The sequence below is a fragment of the Rhagoletis pomonella genome, unplaced genomic scaffold (genome assembly GCF_013731165.1).
Source record: "Rhagoletis pomonella isolate Grant_MI unplaced genomic scaffold, Rhpom_1.0 Rhpom_scaffold_00010, whole genome shotgun sequence".
In the NCBI taxonomy this organism is placed as follows: Eukaryota; Metazoa; Arthropoda; class Insecta; order Diptera; family Tephritidae; genus Rhagoletis; species Rhagoletis pomonella.
In genome coordinates, this window is record NW_023458564.1 from 6148397 (window position 1) to 6160065 (window position 11669).

At 39.2% G+C, this 11669-nt stretch overlaps 2 protein-coding genes across 2 annotated transcripts; both read left to right on the forward strand.

Moving 5' to 3' along the window:
- The first annotated feature begins 1393 nt into the window (after positions 1–1393).
- LOC118746402 lies at positions 1394–2548 on the forward strand. The gene is made up of 5 exons (XM_036480261.1): positions 1394–1569; positions 1650–1682; positions 1756–1779; positions 1862–1996; positions 2085–2548. Exons 1-5 carry the CDS (start codon positions 1524–1526, stop codon positions 2357–2359), a joined length of 513 nt encoding a protein of 170 aa, XP_036336154.1. The 5' UTR covers positions 1394–1523; the 3' UTR covers positions 2360–2548.
- A 2581-nt stretch (positions 2549–5129) lies between these two features.
- Positions 5130–6063, forward strand: LOC118746403. Its single transcript, XM_036480263.1, has 5 exons — positions 5130–5239; positions 5319–5351; positions 5435–5458; positions 5542–5676; positions 5732–6063. The coding sequence occupies exons 1-5, from the start codon at positions 5194–5196 to the stop codon at positions 5866–5868; spliced, it is 375 nt and encodes a 124-aa protein (XP_036336156.1). The 5' UTR covers positions 5130–5193; the 3' UTR covers positions 5869–6063.
- The last annotated feature ends 5606 nt before the right edge of the window (positions 6064–11669 follow it).

Genomic DNA, 11669 nt, shown 5'->3' on the forward strand with positions numbered 1-11669 from the left:
GCTAAACTAATACGGCTGTCTAAAATGACGTTGAGCAATACCACCAGCTCCATCAGAATAGGGAAGGAACCCTCCGAGCCGTCTGATACCAAACGAGGTTTCAGACAAGGGGACTCCCTTTCGTGTGATTTCTTTAATCTGATTTGGAGAAGATAATAAGAGCTGCAAAACTGAACCGCTCAGGCACAATACTTTACAAGAGCGTACAATTGCTCGCGTATGCCGACGACATCGATATTATCGGAGAATCACTCTTGCCAACAAGTGCTACTTTGGACTGAGTAGGCAATTGAGAAGTGAAGTCCTCCCTCATCGTACAAAGATCACACTCTATAAGTCACTCATCATGCCTGTGCTGGTGTATGGCGCGGAGGCACGGACAATGAAAACATCTGATGAAGCGGCTCTTGGAGTTTTCGAGAGAAAGATTCTGCAAAAGATTTACGGACCTTTACGCGTTGGCGATGGCGAATATCGCAGACGATTTAACAATGAGCTGTATGAGCTTTACAATGATATAGACATAGTGCAGCGAATTAAAATTCAGCGGCTCCGCTGGCTTGGCCATGTCGTTCGAATGGACAGGAACGCTCCTGTTCTGAAAGTATTCAACGCGTTCCGCGATGCTGGTAACAGAAGAAGTGGAAGGCCTCCTCTGCGTTGGAAATACCAGGTACAGAAGGACTTTGCTTTACTTGGCATTTCCAATTGGCGTCAGTTAGCACAGAAGAAAAATGACTGGCGTGCTCTTTCGGACTCGGCCAAAATCGCTTAGGCGGTTACAGCGCCAATAAAGAAGAAGAAGGTGAAGCTGTCCTTCAAAATGGTGCTTCAATCATTCATTTGATGAAGTATTATAAAAGACAGTATGGCGCTTTATTAACCGGATACAGTGCTTTCAGCTGTTTAAAACCCCATTTTTTTTAAATAAATAACTAAATTTGAACAACAACGTGACTATTTTTCGCATGTACGTAAGTTTCCCCCCTTCAAAATGAGATATCATTCATTCAATTTGATAAAATAACAAAAGACAAATCCCTTGGTAACAAAAAACTACCTTTTAGAAATAAGTATATACACAGATTTTTTTCACTTATCCGTCCGAAACGATCGGTAGACGTTTGCTTCAGTTTTATCAATGTATTTCGTGAAATAAAGTACTTGGTTTTGTACGATAATTGCGAATTTTTTCATAGATTATTTCGCAAAATATAATTTTAAAATACAACACATCTTCGCAGATAAGGAAAGAACGGCGATAGAAGTTAAAATTACCTGACCGTGTAGTTGCTGAGAAAGCTGAGTACATATAAAAGGTAGGAAAAGTACTGGGAAAAGACTACTAGGATAACAACAGCATGAGCTCAAGCCGCGCGTACCGTCTTGCTATCGCGTTCCTTATCATAAGAAGATAACACCTGTTTCCTATTGACGTTATCTTAATATTGCTGGCTTCTTTGCTGTTCTATAAAATCCGGTAATATTGCGCGCATGGCGTACAGTACTAAGGCATCATCACCATGGGCTGCTTCACTTTCTTCGCGATATTTTTGGCGCTACTTTTGGGTATGTATTTAAAAGTTCATACATTATCGCTTAAAATATTTTCTACTGAACTATGATATTTTTAAATGATTTAATTGCAGCTGTTTCAGTTGAGTCAACGAAAAAGCGTTTTGGTAAATAGATTTTAATTTGTATATGCAAAAAGCAAATAAATAATATTTTAAATTAATAAACTTAATTTTCCAGAATTCAAAGACATGCCACGCATTTGTGAGTAGTTTAATTTCTTAATAAATGTTAACATAATGTTCTAGGATTTTGATTATTAAATAATGTTTTGTCGAATCTTCAGCTAATTACACGCAAGGTAGTGAATGCCCAGCTATAAGTTTTTACAACGACTGCAATCTCTGCGTCTGTCACCCTGAAGGCGTTTCCGCTGTGTGCACAGAGCTGACTTGTTCCGAAGCGGATATCATGCGCATTGGTAATCAATCATATTTTCAAGAACACGTTGCTCTAGAAAAAAAAGCTGTAGGTAACATAAACATTGATAAATTCGAATTTCTTTCCAGACAATTACATACGCAACTTGGAGTACTACGCCAACCACTCGCGAGGTGTGGAGCGCAGCTGTTCCTGCTCGGACAGTTGCGTCTGCTCCGGCAGTTCGTTTTGCTCGGGCAGCGCGGTCTGCTCGGGCAGCGCGCAATGCCAGGGCAGCGCTGTTTGCTCGGGCAGTGCGGTCTGCTCGGGCAGCTCACAATGCCAGGGCAGTCCTATTTGTCATGGTAGTCCCGTCTGCTCGGGTAGCGCCGTCTGCTCGGGCAGCGCTTCTTGCTCAAATTAGCGAGAAGAGGAGTTCTTCGGAAGATTCGAGCACAATACTCGTTTTATTTGAGTTGCATATCGATAAAGAAATGGTAGTCCTGATTGTATGACGACTATTAAAATGCGTTCGTATTGCTAATCTGTCTATTTTGTAAGATACAACTGTATAACGTGTTATTGACATTGTATAATAAATAAATATACATATATCAATATAATCCATCACTTAAGGGGAAATCGTAGGAGCTGTAGCGTCAGGTGGAAAATTCGGAAGTCGAAGCACTTATTTCAAAAATAAAAAAACGCAATCAGGGCCCAAAATATGAGTAGCGCCCCCTATTCAGGAGCAATATTTTTCCACAAAATACTTTGAGAAAAGTATACTATTTTTAAGCGAATATAATATACATATTACGTGAATTTATAACAGTCCTTATCTTATTACCATGCAAATTTTTTTCGTCTCGGAATATTTGCCAAATTAAAAACATATTAGTGCGATTCATAACATGTCGCGAAGTGGTATTTTTGGCGAAATGGCAACTCTGTGAATAAAGTTGTATGCAACTCCAGATTGGAAATGTACAATTTTTAAAAAATGCCGCACTTAAGTTAAAAGAAAAGTGTTTACAATTATATTTCGAAGTAGCCTTAACAAATAAATTTTTTTTTTTAAGTATTCGAAGACAGTAAAAAAACATATGTTTCGCAACATTGACTTTGCAATGATTGCCAGCTCAAATAATATCGCAATGGCGCAATTATGTCGCAAGAAAGTTTCCATACAAAAGTAATCAGCTGTGTCGCAAGATGGCAAATTTTGCAACAAATGCGACATTTGCAACAACTTTGCGATGTTTCATCAATCCTACTATTATGAAATAGACACCGAAGGCACATGTATGAAGCTTCAAGTACGAGAAAGATAAAGAATGACATAACTGAGCACGTGTTTTTAAAGCTCGGTGAGGTCATTTTCGGTTTAATAGTACTGTAATTTAGAGATGATAAGTTTTAGAATAAAAAAAAAATTGCGCGTTATACTACAATATCGACAATCAGCTGTATTAACCAGACTCGAAACCTGTTAAAAAATATTAAATTTATAAATAACAAAAGCGACAAAATCCAGTATCTTAAAACTAGTCTTTCAAAAAGGCTCAAAACGTCATTTACGGGCCCTTAGAGTGTCTTTCATGATGTCTTTATTGTTTTGTTAATTTTCGAGCAGCAGAAGTCTTACTTATAAATCACAATATTTATCATTGTATATCATGAATCCACGATTGAGAGAATACAAAGGTTGCACCGATCTCGGACCGCTATTCCTCTCTTAACGAATTTGACAGAATCGTTGTTTGCATGACGTCACACTTGTGCAACTTGTTTACGTTTTCCTTGCAACATTTTTTCTTCTTCTTCCGTTCTTGCTTACGTTTGGCATTTCTCTCTCGCAATTGCACCAGCGTGACGTCACAGAAAAGTTATTCTCAAAAATCCTCTCTGATCGGCGCAATCTTGTATTCTATCATTCTTGTCATGAATCATATTTAGTACTTGTTGTTGTCCATCATTGCATATTTTTTGTATCGATCGCTTTACGAAATATAATTTCTTAATACCTCAATCAATTATTTAAGTACTTATAATTGAAACCTCTTATCGTCTCGCTCTGCCTCACCAAACATCATCCTCTTATCTTTAGAAAGATAACAACTTGTTGACGGTTTTTTTTTATACCCGAGCGCACTTGTGCACAAGGGTATTATAACCTTGTTCGCGTAACGGTTGTTTGTAACAGCCAAAACGAATCGAGATAGATATAGACAAATGTATACATACATAAATTCTCAGAATGAGAAGAGAAATCGATTAATCCATGTCTGTCCGTGTATAGGATACTCCAGTAAAAAATTGAGATATGTCCACGAAATTTGGTAGGAAATTTCCCCTTTATCCAGGTAGGTTGGGATTGAAAAGGGGCGACATCGCACAGTGGTTATTGTCCCACCTACCATATAACGGTATTTTCGAAATATGCAAAAACTACGATATTTCCGTAAATACTGGATCCAAATTGTTGAAAGTTGGTATGCGAAGTAGAATTTTGGCATCAAATAAGACAGTTATGATTTTTTTTGAAAATGGGCGTGGCACCGCCTACTTACGATGAAATGCTGTATCTCAGTAGTCCCTTCGCTAATTTACTCAAAATCAATATATACAATGATCTCTTAGCAGAAAATGCTACATAGGGAAATTTTTGGGAAAATGGGCGTGGCACCGTCCACTTACGCTTACATATGTGTATCTCGGTGACCGGTTTATCAATTTCTACCACTCTCGGTACATTTATCAATCTTGGCTCAAAAGCGATATGTTGACAATTTTTTAAACCGGACTAAAGCTACCGCCACCTACCATATAACGGTAAATTTCAGAAATACGAAAATTCCGATATTTCAACAACTAAACACGCCAACTTACAACAATCTCTTAACAAGACACAATATTATTGATTTTTGTAAAATGGGCGTGGCACCACCCACTTATGACTACATACATATCTTATCGACTTATCGATTTCCACCAAACTTGCTCCAATTATTTCAATATCTCATAGCATATTATCGAAACTGTTTGACATCGGGAAAAATACTATTGCTTATCATGCAGTTTACTGAAAGGTGAAAAAACGATATTTAATACGTGCGCTGGGTATATAAAGTTCGGTTTCGCCCCAACTTATACTTCTTTACTTGTTTTTTTTTTTTAATATTTATGGCTTTATTGCTTCTCTATAAAAGCCAAGAACACTGTGCAAATGGCACGCAGTACTGCAGAATCGTCATCATGGGCTCCTTCACTTTCATCCTGACACAGTTGGTGCTAGTTTTAGGTATTTATAAGGTCAAATATTATCTGCTTTAGAAAGTGTTTTACTGTTGTTTGATATTGATTGAACGATCTAATTTCAGCTGTTTCAGCTTCGCCCGCGGATAATACTTTTGGTGAATAGATTTTCTTTGAACAATAAATCGTAGTTCTTTGCTTTATTTTTTGTATTGATTTTCACATACATTTTATTTTCCAGATTTCCTAGACATGCTACGCATTTGTAAGTAGTTTCATTTCTTAATAAATGTAAACATAATAATCCTGGAATTTTGATTGCAAAATAACGTTTTGTCGAATTATCAGCTAACTACACGCAAGGAAGTAAATGTCCGGGCAAGATTTTCTACAATGACTGCAATATCTGCATCTCCCGCCCCGACGGCGTTTCCGCTACGTGCACAGAGATGCCGTGTTCCGAAAGGAATACCTTGCGCATTGGTAATTAATCCTTTTTTCAAGTATATACACCACTCAAGATTTAAATTTATTTCAGATAACTACTTACGCAACATGCGGCTATCGCGTGGTTCGTATCAAGGCTGCTCGTGCTCAGGCACTTGCGTCTGCTCGGGCAGTGCAGTTTGCTCGGGCAGTGCAATTTGCTCGGGCAGTGCAATTTGCTCGGGCTGAGATGAGTATTTTGGAAGATTCATGCACGATTCTTGCTATATTTTAATTGAATGGATAGAAAACAAATAGTAGTCTTGGTTGTGTAACGACTACTAGGATGCTTTCGTATTTTTTATATATCTATTTCGTAAGCTAAAATTATGTAATATGTAAAATTAAAAAAAAAAAATATAAATATATATCTAATATAATCTATCTATCGTCTTATATATCTACTCAGCTACTTGCGCAAATTCTATTTCTAGAGTACATGTGAGAAGCTTATCGTGATTTTATTTCAAATTGTTTTGTGATACCATTTTTCAACTAAATACTCTGAACACCCAGCTGTGCATTCATACATATATACACAAAACTAAAACCAGTAAGGCAGACAGACTTAATTCGAACGTTACTCCATCCATAAAAAATTTAGCGACTCAAGTCGATCAAAACGCGTCGCGCTAATTTAATCGGCGCTAGACGCGCGGCGAGGGAAAAAACCGTTGGCCCAGCGGATATCCCCTATCCGACGAGAGGCGATGTCGTATTACGGATGTGCGTGATTTTATTTTGTCAAAGGGGGGGAGGGGGTAGCGATCTGTGGAGTGTACGAGATGCGGGATGTTTGCGAGAAGCGTGATATTGCTACGAGTGTTGTTGGTCGCTACGCAGTGGCGTTACTTCTTACACAATTCTTCTCCCAACGATAAAATTTGCCAAGTAATTCTAATCCATTGAACAACTTTGCTTTTCACTATAACAGATTTGGATCGAACATTCTATCTACACTGTTCCTTCAAACTCCCTCAGAGCCAAAAGACAAACTCCGACCTAATTTTTATCATCCAAAAGACTGTACCCTACTCTCCGCTTGAAAAATACCGTCCGTTTTCTTTTCCAGCTGACAGCAGAAGCAGCGAGAGGTAGCGCGAGAAGCGACTGAGCAATGAGGCGCACCAGAGATATATATACGCAACAGCGTGAGCGAACAATTTGTACAGAAGACACGACAAGAAACTCCCGGCTGGAGGGCTCTAATTGGCTCGGCTCTCTCTCTCCCTCGGCGCTAAAAGCTCAAACAGTCAACGACGTAACGTAGACGTAGGTTGACGCAGACACGGTCTACCTTATGGGATTCGCGTGTTAACGAAAACTCACCACCGCATGGCGGTGACGTTGCCGTTGCTTCTCTCTCTCTCTATCAACAGTAAATTTGATATGCTGCTACGTACGTCAACCTACGAAAATTTTAAAAATTTGTTCAACGAAATCGCAATAATGAGATTTTCGATGCTGTTTTTCAACCCTTTTCCAAGATTGGTTTAAGAAAAACGTGTATAACTGGGCCAAAGCTATTCCGATTTAGACTTTTGAGATATCAGTGGAAAGGTATTTTCCCACTCTTTTAATTTCTATGCAAAACTCATTCACGTCCCAATTTGTTTTCATCCTACCTTTCTCTTTCATACTTTGAATAAGTTTATTTGTAAAGAAATAAAAAGGGTGAGAAAATACCTTTCCAATGATACCCCACAAGTCTAAATCGGAACAGTTTTGTTCCAGTTATTCAAGTTTTTCTTATACCAATCTTTGAAAAAAGTTAAAAAACAGCATCAAAAATCTCATTGTTACGATTCCGTCAAAAATATTTTTTAAGCTTAACCTGTTTTGTCATCTGAGGAGGTTTGTTTAAAAAAAATTTATTAAGAAACAATTTTTATTCATAAAAAACACCATTTCTGGAGATATATTCAAATTGGTCCAGCTCACGTAAATATTAATATTTTTCCGAAATATTTTGGTGCAAGTCTTAAAATATATTAGATTTTATAATTCCAATGGAAACACGGTACCGATTTTTTTTTTGTATGGGAAGTGATGCAATCTAATGTACATACATATGTATAATAAAATAAAAGTATTGCTCAAGAAACATTAAAGCAGCGATACTTCCAATATAAACAAAATTGTGTAAATGCATAATCATCGCTGACTAAAATTATGAAATATCGATACTTGCAATGTAAACAAAGCAGTATAAATAAGTGTCGTTGCACCAGGAACACACAAAATGTAGTATGTATATTGCAGAGAAAGCAATAATTTCGAGTAGAATGAAAAACGCGCAACACTTATTAAAAAATCGTATAAGTGTCGTTGCAACAATAACAAACCAAAACAAACGAGTATAGCTATCGAATCAATATGTTTATTAATTAATTGTTTTTGTATTCTTTCATTCTCGCCTTTTACAATTTCGGCACTTGGTGATGGTTGAAAAATTGTAAGTTTCGTCTTAAGACAAGATACGAATAAAGAACAAGCTAGCAGCTGTTTTATTTTTCCTTCACGTATTTTGCGCGCGCGACCGTTATGGTGCCCACACTCACCGACGTAAACGTACGAAAAGCGCAAACAGTCAACGCGTGACGTGTACTGCTTCTCTCTCTCTATCAACAGTAAATTTTAAATGTGGCCACTTCAAACAGACACGGCATACGTACACGTCGGTGAGTTTGGGCACCTTTAATCAATTAGCGCGCGCGGCTCTTTTTCTATGGGCTCGACTCGCGGACGAGTGCGAGGTGGAGAGGATTTGCATTGCGAGTGAGGCTGTAAGGAGATTTGTTGGGTGGTTGATGCGCGTGATTGAGGATCGTTAATGATCTTATATGTACAGTATTTTTCGAGCGAATTCAAAATATGGTATTGATTAAAATATTCGTGTTTTTTCCGAAATACTTTACATTTCATATGATGGTTGCATATATAATGCTTTTAGTTGTTTAATTATAATGTGCGCCGGCGATATCGCGTTGCCGGGCGATAAAACGGGCTCGCGGTGCTTGTTTTTGCTCGGCGCTTCGTTGTTGGTTTCTTTTAATGCGGCGGGATGACGCCTCGCGTCGTGTTCATGCGTCTGTATATTTTTGAATGCGGTACGTAAAATTGGGTTGCATAAGGACGAACCAACGAATAAACGTCAAGTCCATTGTGTAAATGATGTAAACAATGCCTTTTCAAAAGTGCACTTACCAGAGTTGTAACGTAAAAGTGAATCTTTCATTAGATGCGCAATCTACGATAGTCATTCAAATTAAATTCACCAGCTCCTTGACGGATTTTCGAGTTTCACGGTGACGATCGTTTGCGGTCTCGCGAGAGCGTGGTTAGGGTCCATATATTACACGCGCGCTTGCTTGTACGCGAGCCGTGTTTACACGGGGCTATCTAATGTCATTTCGACGAAGTCCAAATGAATGAAACGCGCGAGCCACCCACGTACAAGAGGCGCGCTGATTGCGATCGTTGTTTCGTTGTAGTGCAGCGTAGGAAATAGGTTCGAAACGTCGACGTAATAGCTCACGACCCGCGCTCTTATCGAGCGAGCTGAGATGGAGCACAAGCCGCAGTCGACTGACTAAAACCCTACATAAGCATAATTCTCCGTTCTACTATCACTAACACCATGGGATAGGCACTGCAGGCGTTACAGAAGAAGAACCTCTGGCTTGCGCAATCGAGATCATCCGCGTGATCCTCGCTCCGACCTTCGCCGCGCGATTTTCCGTAAAATAAGCCGGCCTTTTTTCGCGGAAGCCTCGATATTTGCGCGCACATTTATACACAGCACACCCACGTAAAAAGTAAAGAGCCTAACATCACGAACACAATGAATACGACGAACTACGGACCACAGCTGTCAAATTATTTTCCCACGTATTCTTATGTAGATAATTATTTTGGCGACGACAGGGCTACGCGACGACAGGGCTACGCGACGACTGTGGTTGTGGCCAGATTATATATATTTATATTTTTCCAGCGACAGATAAAGATCTTCCTCTTATTTTATGTCAAACTCATATGTATGCGTATGTACATTTCCTTTTTACATCCCACATCCTTAGCTTGCGTAATTCTCGTTTTCGGGTTGTCGATCTTGACTTCTCAGGGAGAGTGAACGTCGAGATGAAACGGGAGAGAAGCGAATACCTTTTATTCGAATCGGATGATGAAGCAGCCGTGGATGATCGCTCTGGACTTTCGATTTGTTGGGTTACGACGGATGCCTTTTTTTCGGGGCAATATAATGCTCGCTTTATCGCTTTCGGATACTTCGGGATGGATTACGGGTGGAACTCAGTTGGGAACGAGTGGTGATTGGTTGTTGCGGGGAAAGTTGAATTGTTATGGAGCGAGCTTTGATTGGCGCGCTGCTTCTGCTGCAGGGTTCGATCGGTCGGGTATGAGAAAGTGCGAAGGGAGATGTGCGGGGAGGATTACGCGTACAGTGTATGTGTATCCTCCAAGGAACGGGTATAACGAGAGTGTAGAGTTCGAGAAGAAAATGACGAATTTGAGCTGATATGGAGAGAATTCTTAGGAGGAGTTTGGAGAGCCGAGATAAATTTCATATGTGTGGATGGATTCTTTGAAATTGGTTCTGTTTGAAACTCGCCTGGTTCACGGAGTACATTTAATTCGATGTTAATTCGAGAGATGAGATCCACACACGGGAAAAATAAATTACACATTCAACATCTGATTAAACAGCCAAAAATAATTCAGCTCGTTCCATTTTATTTTACCGCAGCACGGCAATTTCAAAATGACGATGTGCCTAATCGTAAAAAAATCAATCCTACTTGTTAATTAGTGACCTTCAAAGGGAGAAATTATTAAAGTAGCTTGTTAGAATGTAATGACTTTCTTTATAGGCATAGGTAGGCCAATTTCTTCATTGATGTGCGACTGTTTAGATTAACTAGCCCAAGTACCTGTTGACAAGAGTTATTCTTCGCCTTCACAACCTCAAAGTTATAATTGCTAGCGACGTGTGTCCCAATAAGCGAATACTCTGTGTATTACCAGACGATGTTTTGCCTTCGCCGCTAGACCAACCACTTTTGATTCATTTACCGATCTGGGAAATGCTGCGCTTACGGCACTGAGCTTAAGGCCGACGATGTCAATCTTATTTAATACTGTTATATGCATTATGCCTTTGCCGTATAGCTCGTATTACGCTTTCCGGCAGTAGACTGAACAAGTCGCTCGCCAGTAAGTCGCCTTATCTAAAGCATCATTTAATCCTGAACGGCGAGTGCAGCGAAGTCAATCAGGCCTTCTGCTCTTCCTTCTTTACCTACTCCGCGGTAAAGCCGCCAAGCATAATTTTAACATCGTGGCGGGCAGCGCTCATATGCTTCTTTGACCCACCTGTCGAAGCGCGCGTATAAAATACGCTGATATTTTTTAATTTTACGATGAACGTCATTTTTTTCATATAACATGCAGCCGTATCTGGTCCACTTTCTAGTTTTTCTAAAAATCTCATTATTCTGATTCCGTTGATACAATTTTTGAACATTTTTATGCAGACCTTTTAAGCTTAACTTGTTCAGTAACTTAGATGCGTTGCTAAGAATTTCGATTTGCCCGGCTTATCGGCAATCTTTGTGGATTGCGACGGCGAGAGCGAATGTCTCACCGTCTGATCGGCGGCATATTGGTTCCCAAACATTGAATGGCGAAGAATGCGAACTATGTTCGAAGTAATCGAACCATAACCGCAAACGAAATGTAAACGCTAATGTTCTCACTTTACATTTTTGAACGAAATTCCATCATATCTTTTTTATATTCAGCAACCTAGCCTACATAATTGCTTAGCGGTGATACAATTTTGAACCTGAGACACAATTTCAAATGTACTATTACGATCTTTGCAGGAATTGTCTATTTTTCTGCAAATTTTTTTAAAGTCTAGAAACCTTCCTTGGACAGAGATAAACACAACAAAAAAGATAGCTAGA

Bases quoted from the DNA above. Each gene is read 5' to 3' on its own strand.
- LOC118746402 (XM_036480261.1), top strand. From the start codon at position 1,524: ATGGGCTGCTTCACTTTCTTCGCGATATTTTTGGCGCTACTTTTGG. The intron at 1,683-1,755 runs GTAAATAGATTT...TTAATTTTCCAG, and splicing joins GTCAACGAAAAAGCGTTTTG to AATTCAAAGACATGCCACGC. The intron at 1,780-1,861 runs GTGAGTAGTTTA...TCGAATCTTCAG, and splicing joins CAAAGACATGCCACGCATTT to CTAATTACACGCAAGGTAGT.
- LOC118746403 (XM_036480263.1), top strand. From the start codon at position 5,194: ATGGGCTCCTTCACTTTCATCCTGACACAGTTGGTGCTAGTTTTAG. The intron at 5,352-5,434 runs GTGAATAGATTT...TTTATTTTCCAG, and splicing joins GCCCGCGGATAATACTTTTG to ATTTCCTAGACATGCTACGC. The intron at 5,459-5,541 runs GTAAGTAGTTTC...TCGAATTATCAG, and splicing joins CCTAGACATGCTACGCATTT to CTAACTACACGCAAGGAAGT.